The 14,381-nt window shown below is 29.5% G+C and overlaps 1 protein-coding gene across 1 annotated transcript; it reads left to right on the top strand.

Moving 5' to 3' along the window:
• Positions 1-10,752: 10,752 nt before the first annotated feature.
• Positions 10,753-14,029, top strand: LOC148225954 (cdc42 homolog). The gene is made up of 4 exons (XM_088203284.1): positions 10,753-11,031; positions 12,871-12,980; positions 13,066-13,263; positions 13,343-14,029. The coding sequence occupies exons 1-4, from the start codon at positions 10,851-10,853 to the stop codon at positions 13,430-13,432; spliced, it is 579 nt and encodes a 192-aa protein (XP_088059410.1). The 5' UTR covers positions 10,753-10,850; the 3' UTR covers positions 13,433-14,029.
• Positions 14,030-14,381: the final 352 nt, after the last annotated feature.

Here is a 14,381-nt window from a genome sequence, read left to right as displayed (position 1 = left end):
TAAAAACTCTTTGCATCACACATTAAGCACAGGTGACGCACTAATTTTTATGTTATTGTCTATATTTATACATGCAATATAACATACATTTACTTACACGTAAACCGTCTCGAAAAAGTTAATCCAATTGTTCTCTTTTGTATATAAATATTATTTATAACTTTGAAGTTGTTTTTTCTTGATGTTTTTTAAGATTAGTATAAAAATACATATTTAATAATGTTTAAATTATGAATAAAAATATAAAAATAAAGCATTCGCAAAAAAGTTTTTGCTAACTTTTCCTCTATAAATAAACATTTTAACTACATTACAAAATTGCGCAAATAAATAATAAAAATAAACATATTTATATGAATTTAATAACTAACTTGTATTACAACACTTGGTAAATATTATGGTTATAATTTTTTAATACATATTCATTTGCGAAAGGCAAATTAAAAATATATGCTTTCTTTAAAGCGACTATATTTTTTTTTATAATTCTTTAACTATAAAATGATGATAGGGGACATATAGATTTTTGAAACGTTGAATTGAGTTCACTTACAAAATAATATTAAAAAAAACATATATTTATAAAACTAGAACTGTATCAAAATTATTTTTTGTAATTTGATCCTCTTATAATTTTATATTTTAATAATTCAGGTAAATGGGTTAGAACCAAAACTGTTGTCAAAGTCTTAGGATTGGTATTCGTGTAGAAATGCAGATTTAGTATGCACATCGACAAAGTTTGCGATAAACCTTCTAAGATGCTCGAATTCATTAGGCGGAGTGCATGTCACTTAAACAATTCACTCGCGATTTACTTTCTGTATATATGTTAGTTTATAGCGTCTTTGATTTCAAGTCCATTTTTTTTGTATTCAATCAAAAGACTTAGAGATAAATTCTCAGATTTAAATGTTAAAGATGGAGTACTGATTTTATATATATTTGTATTCCAGTATCTCATAGCTACTAGCGTTTTAATACAAATAATTTTATTATTTATGTAGCGTTTATTAAATAAGCACTTATTTAAAATTCTAAGAGGAAGTATCGGCAATAAATTGATGTTAAAAGCTGTAAAATTATCTATACATATATGCGTCGTGATTACATCTGTTATTCTTCACCGTTGCTACCAAGTAGTCAGTGCTCGAACGTTCTCCTTACAAGAGCTCTCTAGATTTTAAACCATGCCAAATAGAATAATTTTATAAGTGATAATAATGAAGAGCTTAAACAATTGATGTACGTTATATGACAAATTTAAAATAATTTATTAGTTAATATCTACATATGTAGGATGGGTTAAAATATGTTTTTCTTATAAATTTCTTCGTTATCGAAATTTATTGCGTGAGTGACTAATAAATACTTTTGTACAAACTATAAAATGTATACCCTGAATCTTTTGATTTATACAACGATATTTGAAATAACACCAGCTTTATATATTTAAAGTAAAGATCGTAAAAATAAATATATGTTTTAATATAAAAACCTGTTATATGTAATAATAATAACCGGTGGCGATAAATTGAAATTATCGTACATATTATGTTCTGCGCGATTTTATCTGAAAAATTTACGTTTAAGCTGTCTCGGTACTATCGGCGATTTAGTGTTTAAAATTTGTTACGGGTAATTGGATATAATGCCAAAATTTTTGGCTAGATACAATTTCGCTTATTATACCTAGTATACGTATTTTAGTACGAAGCGAATAATATCAGATAACAAAACATAAACAATCCGATATCGATGTCTGAGTTCGCAATTGCGAAACCTAGCCAAATTGGCTACGGTTGAAATCAGAGATTTGCAATATTTTTGTACATAATGAATTTATTATTATTATTAGTTCTGAATTTTTTAATGACATGTTTTAATTGTATATATAACTGTAAAAAAATATTTTTAATTAAAGCAATTTTAAAATATAAAATTAATTTATCAAATTCTTATATTAAAATCGCTACAAAAAATAATGATTAATAAATATTGGATATGTTTAATTTTTAAGAAATCGTTTTAAAAAAATTAACTTATTTATAGGATTGGTTGCGACTAATCTAGTTGATTTTTTTTTTCATTATAAACAAGGGCAATTCCATTATGAATAAAATTGTTAACTATTGCTTGAGTCATAGTAGCTTTCATGAACCATTGTAGTACATATTTTATCTAGTAAAATGATCCAGCGGACGTAGGTCAGTAAAGCTTTTTAGTTTGGGCCGAATTCCTTGGATGTTGACAGACAATGACAATTTTCTGTATCGACTTTTTGAAAGCTTATTTTTATTTATATTAAATGTATGTTCAAACTTATTGATATAAAAAATATATAAGCGCTTAAAACGTTATTGACAATAGTTTATGATTTTAATTCTAAAATTCATTGGGCTTGCTTTTGTTTATAAAATTTAGTTATTCTATTTTTTGCTTTGCATAATTGCAATAACGTAAATAATAATATCATAAGTAATTAACTTTTGCATCCATATAGCAATGATTAAAGTTTTTTCATCATTTAACACAAATTGGAGCTAAATTCAATTGAAAATATCATCTTGGATATAGGTACTTATATCTCCGTTTTATATTAAATTACGCTCGAACAGTTTTTTTCCTTGTACCAACTATATATTTTTATATTCCCCAAACTTATCCCATATCATAAAAATCTTTTGGTCAAGTGAGGTCCGGCGACCCAACCCAAACAACCGCAAAATGCACATTTTAATGTACTCGACATGAAACAGATTTAACCCTTGGCGTTCCTGGGTCGCCAACTATGCGGTGCAATTTATCTATTCAAGATACTGTTTTCGGCCGAATAAATATACTTCAAGGGTAGCCAAGTCTATAAGAACTAGACTGAATATAGTACATTATAAACCTCTAGATCTGTCTTTTGAGATTTTTTTCTTAGAGGGAATTATATTTTAGTATACATAAATATATTTTTTTGCTAATTGTCATATAACCTTTGAAATGTTTTTAAAACTATTGAATTTAAACATTTTATTTTGGAACAAAATTAAACCACATAGATCATCGAAGTCCAGGCATAAATTTTCTTGGATAATTTTATGCGTTGTCTATGAGTATTTTATTAATTAATTTCTGTTTAATCTTGAAAACGATAAAACATATAGACACTGTTTATGTGTTATAAAAAATAATTTTCAGTAACTAAAAAATAAAACGCAATTTTTTAGAAACCCTTAGAAACTCCAGTTTTAAATTACATTTAAATAATAAAACATATTACTTTCAATATGTTATTATTAACCAAATATTTAAAATCTTATATGATAGTAGTTATCAATTAAACTGTAAATCCGTCTGCATTCAATCATTCTTGCACCGGTGCATATCCCCATTTTAATACCCTACCTTTGGGAATACGGTGGGCTCATATTTTAAATAGCCGTCATAATAAATAACGAACCGCAAGCTTTATATCTCAGCCGTATCCAGTGTACCATCTGGTTTATCCCAGCGGTTTGTCGACTTTCCGCGAATTCGTCTCCTAGATATTTTGAGGAGTTGTAAAAGTGATAAACACACCAGGTGCAGTTTTGTGATGTGCGTTAATAATTAATAGTTTTAATAAAGGATATGTTAGACATTATAAATGTGAGTTTTTAATTATCGTTTTATATACAGTACTGTGCAAAAGTTTTGGTCCACCTGATCCAGTAATATTATTTGATTTATAACATCTCGTTTTTTATTACCAAACGATTTTTTTGCTGCGGAACAATCAACACATCTGTTTAAAGCTTAAGAGCAGTGATTCTTCAGTTTTTTTATGAGTTCGGAATTATACGAAAAAATACATTTTACGACTATTCTGTTTCACGAACAAGCACATACAACATTGGGTATAAAACTGTACACTTTTAAAACTGGTCGGTGCGCAAGTGATTAATTTCTTGCCAGCCGACCCAAAAAGACAAATCGGCCCTGCAATTGCAACTTAAATCAGGTAAATGAAATTCAACAAAAACATAGATGTCTTTAAAATGTTAATTACCGTAGCAACACTTTTTTATTTCGTATTTTATTTTTGTAAAACTGCCGTTGTAACTTGACAGGCGTAAGTCCAATGTGTGTCAACCACCAGACTGAAAGTATACAATAATAACCAGACTATGACTACACTGAAAACCGTTGGACCTGACTTTAACAATAAAAAAACAAGAATCATTGCTAAATATCTCTAAACCTATTTATTTCAAACCTACTTTTTTGTCGTCGTATTAACTCGTATTAACGTCAATAGTGTGCCTGCCAAAAGCATGCAAAGAAGTTAAAAAAGTATTATATATAAGAGACAGTTATAATCGTTTTATTTTTTGTTTAAAATATCAATAAGCGCTGAAATTGGTTTTGGTTGAAAATACATTTTTTTCTTTGTGCGCTTTTGTCCGCTGCATTTTTGCCGTGCGTGCTTTAATTATGTCCCTATGATAAGATATTAGGAAAACAACAAGAGTCTGGTTCCGCCCTTAAATATCACATTGGTTAAAGTGTCGATAACCGTAAGAGGCATTGCAAATAAATAAGCCAGTCCGTAACCAATCATTTTATTTAGCATTTTCACGAAAGCTTCAGTCAAAGCTTTCTACTTTGCTTTTGACTTGGAATAATGAGAGTTTAGCTGAACTCGTACCAAGCGTATTAAGACGACTCTTGGGATATCAAGAAAAGCATCAGCCTTCACTTTATCCGCCGACCAGCTCCTGCTTAACAGTCACCAGAATCTTAGGAGTTCAACTATACGACTTTAGCACACGATTTTAGCGAGAACAAATACATACATAACGGCTATATATTTTCTTAATTTTTTTCTAAGAATATTTTATCAGGTCTATGATTGCTTCCCTATGACTTATAATTCATACAGTACTTTGATCTATCCGTCACAAAAAACCGCGTTTTAGACATGGTTGCAATAAAGGTATATTTTTACTTAATATTTTTTTTACCCATACGCAGGAAAACAATGAAAATCTTTAACTTTACCAAAAGGAAATCATTTCAAGTGATGTTGAGCTTTTGCATACATATTTTATTTATACACCTTGATGTATTTGGCTGAGAAAACTCGTGTGTAAATTGGCTGGGGCATAAATCAGTCCTAAGGGGCGTGTGGGGTGCGTCGCGTGCGTGAGCTTCATACACATTTTATCCTAAAATATGGATCCCCTTTTGATAATATCACTTCAGTAAATATGTCCTGCCTGGGAATTCTTTACTTTCAGAGAAAAGAGATGCTAAAATTGATTGTAATTACGTTTGAGCACCAGCGGGCGAAGTTAGCTCTGAGGTTGGATCTTATTTAAGTAACTCCCCAGAGACTTCTTCAGCATACACCTGGTGTATAAATAAAAGATAATCCATCTTCAACTATCAATGTCAAACAAAATTTCAGCGGCGCGTCAACAAGCAGCAAGAGCAGGAAGGTATCCCCGTGGGGTTTCCGGGACTTTTCCCTTTTTCCCTTTTCGCCTGCTATATAATTAGACAGCTACGCTTTGACTTTGGAGGAGTCGAGTCCGTTTAGCGTTTTTGGTCTTTGACGGGGCCGAACAACTTTAATAAACTTCCCGGCCTGTCTTGATACATTGTGGGCCAAGTTGGGCGAATAACGTTTATTCGCCCTCGTTGTTGTGTTCTAATGTATGGGGTATTTTGTATAATGTATTTGCATAATTTTGTTCGATATTCCGCGGCGAGAAGAACGCATAGCTGAATATAGAAAGTGTTTGAAATTATTAAGGTAATTTTACCTTTTGCCTTACTGACTAAAGTTTGAGGTTTTGTTAGAGGTATGTTAAGACATACATTTTCAAAAATTACCATTTGAGATACTTTTGTTATAGCACGTATTTAATAAAAAAAATGTTGATAATAATTTTAAAACTTATTATTCTATTATCAATATTAAAATAAAATTTCTATCATCAAGCAATCATATCATTTTTGAATCCAATTCATAAATCTCTTTTAATGTTTGCAATACAATTGCATTGCTTATTGTATACAACCCCAAATGTGATACAACACTGATGATCATCACGGCGATTGGTGACCAAGAGTCGAAGAACAATAGTAATGTGCGCAGGGTAGAATGTATTGTCTAGCGCGCGTACCTAAACACAAGAAATGATTTTTATCAGCGGTACCTATTGTACGGTTGTGTTTTTAGGTCGTCCTTTTAACATTTCTAATTAATAATGCAATTATTTGGTCAGTGTGTGGTCCTTTCAAATAGGGTTTATCTATCTTTTCGTTTGTATAAACAGTCGTTAAAATGATTTCTATAATAAAAAAAATTTCAGGTGCTTCAAGCCCCCATTGTAGTAACGAAACTCATATATAACTAAATGGAAGAATAAGAGGAATTCATAGTTTAATTCTAAAAACTACTGAGACCACCCCCATAACGTGTTAATATGGCCCACATTAAAACAGCGGCGCGATTGCTATCAATATTTATTGCACTATAATTTATGCGACCCTTTTCACGGTCCGCGCCGTGGGATTTCACTTTTGGCCGTGTGGGAGGAGGGGATGGAAGGCGGTCCCCGGCACACCATTAGCGGGGTAATCTTTCATAATATCCCGCTTTGACAGGGGCCATTACGTCAAGTGTTATATCGGGCCGCGCGGTAGGCCGGACGGTCGTTTGTCATCCGCGGCCGATTCGAGAAAGCACGCACGCGCCCTTGGAATAGTATGCGAAAGGACCCACAAATTTTACCATTCCCTACTTTATCGCAAACGATCGCTTTGCCGTTTCGCTAATCTAAATATAATATATATGGGGCGATCCGGAAATGTGTTGCGGCGACGGTGAAAGTAGAGCTTTTGTCGAATGTTCATCACTGAGAGTGACTTCCTTCCACGAAATCTCACGTCAGCTACAATAATGTTACAACTAAAAATATAAAATTAGCTAATTTTTAATAATGTAATTGAGTTTTTGCGAATCAATGGTAATAACAAATGAAAAAAAATCTTATGAAAATTTAAATAAACTAGCTGTCGGTACTTCACTATCGCGAGGTACCGCAGCTAAGGAGTGTGTGTAAATACTGGACCCTCAACTTTTTGGACTTTAAAATTTATTTTTGAATCGTTCTAATTTTTTAAAATATGTTTTTAGTATTTGATTTTTGATAATAATAGTTTAAACTATTTGTAGCTATTCTCAATATAAAATACATTTTTACATATTTTCTTTCTGCATATTTTATTGATATTCATCGGTTAGGTTAGTACAGCTAATAAATTAAGACTCGTATTTTTCAGAACAGAATACATTGGTTCGAATACAAGCAAAATAAATATTAATTAGAATATTAAATGGTAATTTTTCTCGTTGCTCAATTGTAGCAACATTTTCTTTTGTGTTTCCCATAGATGCTCTATATGGTTTAGACGTATAAATTAAAAACAGAAGGAGAAAGAACACATCACTGTCTGATATCTCTCTGTATTGAAATAGTTTCGGTTTAATTTCCCTCAATACTGCTGATTGATTTCAATACAGATTTTTGAGATGTATAAAATTTATTTTATCTAGCTTAATAGAACTAAAGTTTTTTATAAGATTATCCTATTTCACGCAATCGAATATTTTCTAAAAATCTATAAAGCATAAGTTTATAGTTTGGTGATATTTTTAAAGTAGCCTCTGAGTAAAACAGTGCTTCTCGCATATATAGGGGTTTCTAAAGTATTTATTGTTCCCTGCTAATAACTTTTTTGCAACGTGAGAGAATTTCTTCTTGTAAAATTTTAAGCAGATTTTTTAACAACACACTTAATAATCTGATAAAATTGCTGCAAAAGTTTAAATTAAAATTTTAAGTTTCCAGAATAAATATTAATATATTTATGTTTCATTTTTTTAATAGATATTTTAATAATACTCTTTTTAGTTATATTATATTAAAATTATTTGGAAACTTATAAATAATAATTAAAAATTAAGGCAGCTAATAATATGGTCGAATGATTTGACACAATCCCATAATTATATTTTTAACCATTTCTTTTGATTGGCAAAGTTGGTTAGTATTTATTTTTCAAACAAACTTTTACAAATTGTTCTTTCGCTTAATAGGCCACGGCGGTAGTTCGCGGCGAAATACTGGCAGCAATCTTGCGTTGATGTGAACTTGCGAAAAGCCAGCCAAGTTAAATGGTCCGGTCCGGCTTAGCGCAACTCGACAAATAAAACGTAGAAACAGTTTCATAGAACAAGTACCCAAGAACGGAATCGCTTTACTCGTCCTAGGACAAATAGTTTAACGTCGCGCTAAAACTTTACCTTCAACTCTTCCATTGAACGAAGGGGGATTTAAAATGACGCACAAATGCAACGAGAGTTTAAAAAAAAAGAAGCTAAAACGAAAGCAATAACTATTCGCTTTTGATAAGTAGTCCAGAGTCGTAAAAGCGCAGCGCAGAAACAATGCATTCGAGTTGGCTTTGCTTAACATTTAGCTGAAACTTTATGTGTAATTTTGTAACGCTTTGTCCTTGGTTAAAACACGGTAGGTATAAAATGTAGTGATATTTTTCAAGCAATATTATTCTCAGTCGCTTCCTACTTCTTGTACATGATCCAAGCATAGACCATCATAATGCTTAAATCTTAAGTTATAATTGTGGTATTTTTTAGTCTGTTTTAATTTTTATAAATGATTACGCAGTTAATTTCACTCCTTCTCTTAAACAAAAATATCAAAATCAACCTAGAATAGATTAAAATTTTATTAAATAAATAAAATAATAATATTTATTGATATAATGTACACCTTCACTGGTTTCTGCGCACAGTATATAAGTATTTGCGTCTCGGCCGGCGATAATTCTGAAATTTACGTCTCCGGTCACTTGTTGGAGCTTACCGCCATATTTCTAGATGGAGAAAGTTAAATGAGGAAAATGCGAGGTCACATTCGTACTATGGCAGCGGGAGAGAAAAAAAGGAAATTTATTGAGTGCGTACTAAAGTTATGGGGGAAACTTTTTTCCTCTTCGGTCAGGAAGTGTTTTCCGCGTCTCAAGTTGTCATAACAATGGAAGGGCGATGTATGGGGTACCTACACGAAAGGGCACCCTGTTTTATTGGGACCCATTATCTGCCTGGCATTTATTTGTATTATGCCACACTCACCCCCGAGGTCTATTGTTGTGCCTGTTTCTATGGCACATGATCCACACGTGTAAGTAGTATATGCTATAAAAAAAAACATATATATATACATATATTAAGCTTAATTGGATACTTCTTCTATATTAGGATTGCCTACTATTGAAACTAAATCAAATTTAAAGATGATAGAAACAGTCACGATAAATCTATTTTTTTAATTACTGCATTTTGCTTTACAAATATTGATGTGTGATTTTAATTTATTTTTTTTCTATTCAAGAAAATTTTTTTTTTATATGATTTTTTAAGCTACATTAAAATTAAATCATAATTTTGACTACTAGCAAACTATCTCTGTAAACAGAGATTTTAGTAATACTGTATTAAAAAATAGTTTTTGACCATGATTTTAATTATCTGATTTACTTTTTATCTTCTTTGATAAACCTCACTAAAAACATCTCACGAGATTAGTATGTCGTATAAAACAAAGACGGTGCAGGGTTGTTAAATGGTATGGGGGTATAGCACGTTTGGTTACGTAATTGAATGATAAATAATGCACCGGCTGTTCTAGAATGTGAATATCTTCATAAAAATGCCGAATAATGGTTATAAATGCGGATCGTTTTACTGTGCAAGTTTGATGCAAAATATATATATGTATATAGTATATAATATTTAATTTAAATAAATAAATATAAAAATACAATTTCATAAATATTATACTACTTTCGTCGTCATATTTATAGTGACTTCCAGAATTAAAATCAATCTGCAGTGATGCTTAATATATCATATTTGATAGTCATACTGACAAAAGAAACAATCATATGACAAAAGGTAAATCGATTTTTACAAAGAAGAAGCGAAAGAACTGTTTTTATTTGAAGAATAGCACAAGATAAAACAAAGCGACGAATATAGAAACACAAAAACAGAAATTTTAATATTAAAAACCTAAATATGGTATTAATATTTTTTTATAGAACACCTTAACGATAAAATTAGAAACGGTCCAACGTAGGATTTTTCTGAAAGCGTATATTTATATTTTTGTCGATCCGACATTATTCTTAATATACGCTTTATAACTAAATATATTCTGTCGATTCTTATTATTACGTTTCAGGAAAGTGTGAATAAGAATTTTTGCGCTGTTTGTTCGGCGCGTTTTTGTCCCGCGCTGTTTTGTTACAAAGCTGAATTATTAAGATTAAATTTATTTGTATAATAAGCATTATGACATATGGAAGAAACCAAGATATGAACTGTAATACATTTAAGGAAAAAAAATATAAAACAGTAACACTATAACGATTACGTCACGCCAAACCTAAATTGAAACAAGCTAACTGTTATCAAAAATGTTTTGTTATATAGATAACGATTTATATTGACTCTGATACATTACCTAAATAATATGAAATATATGTATGTATATATTATTCATATTTATATATTGCTACATATATGTATGTGTGTCTGTATCTTATTACGAACGTTAAACGTTAGCACGAAATTCTTCAAAATTGATAAGATAAGCTGCAATCCTTATCATAGACAGAGCGTTCGATTCGATTCAAGTTGTTAAACGTTTCGATCGGTTCTTAATGTTACTGTTTTAATAACTATGTGTATGAATTAAAGTTTATTAGTTAAAAAAGTGATAATGAATAATACATTAAAGTGTGTGGTGGTAGGAGACGGTGCAGTGGGAAAGACTTGTCTGTTGATAAGATACGCCAAAAACGTTTTCCCCCACGAGTATGTGCCTACAATATTTGATAACTATGCAGTGAACGTGGATATAAAAGACGAACAATACACCATAGGATTGTTTGATACCGCAGGTGAAATTAATTACGACATTAATCAGTCGGCTTTTAAATAACACATATTAGTGGCTGGTAAAAAGACCCATACATAGAATAAATATGCTTTTTATCAGTATTAAGACGGTCCTAATCTTATTTTTTATTTTTCCTCAATAAGATAACTACTATAATATATAAATAAAAAGTATTTTAAGTATGATTCGAAATTATATTAAATAACTATTGAAACAGTGTATTAAAAAAAATTTAAACTAATTTTATTTTAATATTATTAAGTATATCAAATACATGTTATTCTGCTGCTAGTTAAATATTTTTATTTAGTTTACTTTTCTGCAAAGTAATTCTATGTTACGTTTAAGGACCCAGTCTCTAATATCAGTTAATAATAGTACTTATATTAGTTTTAATCAACAAGTATTTAATGTTGCGGAAGTTTCGATAATATCATTAAAAAATCATCAAGACTACAATTTAGATGAAGATCCAATATTGCACAATAGCCACGCAGACTTTCAAAAATGAATAATGCCTCATTTAAAAACAAATCATTTTGATAAAGCATTTATATTTTCTTATCGAATAAATATTATTTTTTGTAGTTATCGTACACTGGGTTTTACTAACAGGGATGATTTTAGAGGTAGGGGTAAACCGTAATGCGATTGAATTTCAATTGGTCTCTTCTCTTATTAGTCCAAGCTTTCTCAAAGAACTATTTAAAATATGAAATTCCACATTACTAATCACTAGCAAGAAATCAAGAGATCTTAAAAATCTACATTTTTCTGTCAAGACTTTTAATACAATAAATATTTAGTACAATATTATACAACTGGCTGCAAAAGTCATACCACTCGACGACCAATCTCAAAGATATGTTTATCTGACAATTTTCAAACTTTTCATATAGTGTTATTACATAAATTAAATCCTAATACACAGACTAAGTTAATGCACATATGTTTATGTTTATATGTCTAGGTTATTGGACCAAGATATTTATTATTGTTGATTTGTTTTATGTTATCGTTATTATCTATTTCTAATGCGCAAGTTTTTATCTATACTGGTACATAAATATAATTTAGGTGTCAGTATCGGGTGGCGGTGTTGAATGCGAATTGAGTTGATTTACGAAAGAAGATAAAAGAGATATTTTATTTAAATAAGCACGTCTTAATATTTTTTTTTTTAATTATAATTTATTAATAGGCACTATTGTCAAACTCTGCCTTTTAAATAAAACATAAGTATATCCTGTGTATTTTTTTAAAACAAAGGCATTGTGGTTAATTCTTAATGACTGATGCTATGTTAAATAAAATATTTTTTGTTGTATTGATAAGTGCAAATTTAAAGTATACAATTTAAATAAAAACTTCTAGTATCATATGTGTACATTTATTAATAAAATTATTGCTTTCTAACGTCAAAAAATTACCGTATACAAATGATTATTAATTTAGTTTTAATGATCCTAATATTTTGTATGAGTGGTGACATACGGTAGAGAAATTTTGTTTATAGTAATTATTCATTATGATTTTTGAAAGTATGTTTTTGTCACTATTTATGAGTCCTTACTTTAAACAAATATAGCTGTAGAGTGTATTGTAGCGTCGGCGCACATAGCAGGGGCGTTTGTGTATAAAGTAAAATAAGATAAATTGCTATCCCAGCTAACATTGAGTTGCTATTTCGGCTCTGAGTTTTTCTAATAAAAGCTAAAAAAAAATATTGTCACATACTTTAAATCTATAATCAAATATCTACTTACAATTGGTGCTCAAATTGTGTTTAATTTAAATAAAATTAATAGCATTTTTAACATTTAAATTTTATTTATTCTAGGACAAGAAGGCTATGATAGACTAAGACCGTTATCCTATATCAAAACTGATGTCTTTTTATTATGCTTCTCGGTGGTTATTCCTTCTTCTTTTGAAAATGTCAAAGAAAAGGTAAGTAAACAATGATAATAAAACATTAATATACAGTATAGCAACTAATTTTGCTATTTTTTTATATATAATATTAAATTTTTAGTGGCTTCCAGAAATTAAGCATTTTTGCAGTAGAGCACAATATATCATCGTAGGTACTCAGATTGACAAAAGAGAAGAAGCTGAGGTTATAAAAAAATTACATTTGTACAAACAAAAACCTATTTATAGAGAAGAAGGAGAAAAACTGGCCAAAAAGTTAAAAGCTTATTCATATGCCGAATGTTCTGCATTGACTATGGTTTTTACTATTTATTTTTATTTATATTGTCTATTTATATTTTAAGCATATTAGTTTATCTGGTATTTTTTTATTTTAGCAAGGAGTTAAGGATGTGTTTGATGAAGCTATCATGGCGTCACTGGAACCAAAGCAAACAAAAGGAAAATGGAGATGCACATTTTTATAATCACAATTTTGATAGAATTATATTATTGTAAAATCTATAAAGATTGAAATTAAACAAAATTGGCACTTACTCAAATAGCCGCGTGTGTGGGTTTTATTGTTAAGGTAAATTAAAATTGTTACTAAGACAATAAACCAAAGAATAAAATAAAATTTGCGAAAAACATAACACCAGTGATTAGGTTAAAATGAGCACATAAAAGCATTTTCATATAGTCGTTCTACAAAAAGAGAAATTAAAAATGTATTAAAACCTCTAATCTCTGGTGTATGAACCGCTAGTTTTACCTTATTCTGGATTAGGACAAATCAGTTGATGAATAATTATTTTTTCGTCGACGTGCGAAGATATAACGTTCATTTCAGAAAAAAATAATATTTTTTTAAATAAAAAAATCATTATTACCTAATATTACTTATAAGCATCGTTTATTTAGCTTTTCTTAAATAATTTTAATAAAAAATGGATAAATCACTGAAAAGCATACTTTTTAATTAAAAGTCATTAGTTTTTAAATGGGAAAATGATTTTATCTTATCGTAGGCTTCCTGTACAGAAATAATACAAAAATAATTTTTAGTATGTGTATAAATAACATAACCGGCTTATTTACATTTTTTTTATTTAAAGAAATTATTTTATTTGGAAAAACTTTATTTTTTTACAGTAATTTAATAAAAAAATATAATTATTAGGTCAATGATTTTAAGTATACTTCTGCTAAGAATTTAAAGTTAAACAAACCTAAAAAAATATATTTACTTAAATACGCTAATATTAAAAAGCGCCAGATATATAGTGACATCTTTTGTTGAAAGCTGTAATCATAGCTAAAATTTAATTAAATAGTTGTTGGCTCTGCTTTTGCCAGAATATTTTTTTTAGTTTTTATGCATTGTGTTGCAATACAATATTTAAATAATTATTTATGATATTCCTCAATAACCTC

This window comes from Plectrocnemia conspersa, unplaced genomic scaffold, assembly GCF_051122295.1.
Source record: "Plectrocnemia conspersa isolate PC_06_02 unplaced genomic scaffold, ASM5112229v1 ptg000014l, whole genome shotgun sequence".
NCBI classification, from domain to species: Eukaryota; Metazoa; Arthropoda; class Insecta; order Trichoptera; family Polycentropodidae; genus Plectrocnemia; species Plectrocnemia conspersa.
This window is presented reverse-complemented; position numbering and strand designations above follow the sequence as displayed.

What these genes read in the sequence shown, in the direction of transcription:
- LOC148225954 (XM_088203284.1), top strand. Translation starts at nt 10,851, where the DNA reads ATGAATAATACATTAAAGTGTGTGGTGGTAGGAGACGGTGCAGTGGGA. An exon ending in AGGATTGTTTGATACCGCAG is followed by an intron (nt 11,032 to 12,870) that starts GTGAAATTAATT and finishes TATTTATTCTAG; the next exon opens with GACAAGAAGGCTATGATAGA. An exon ending in AATGTTCTGCATTGACTATG is followed by an intron (nt 13,264 to 13,342) that starts GTTTTTACTATT and finishes TTTTTATTTTAG; the next exon opens with CAAGGAGTTAAGGATGTGTT.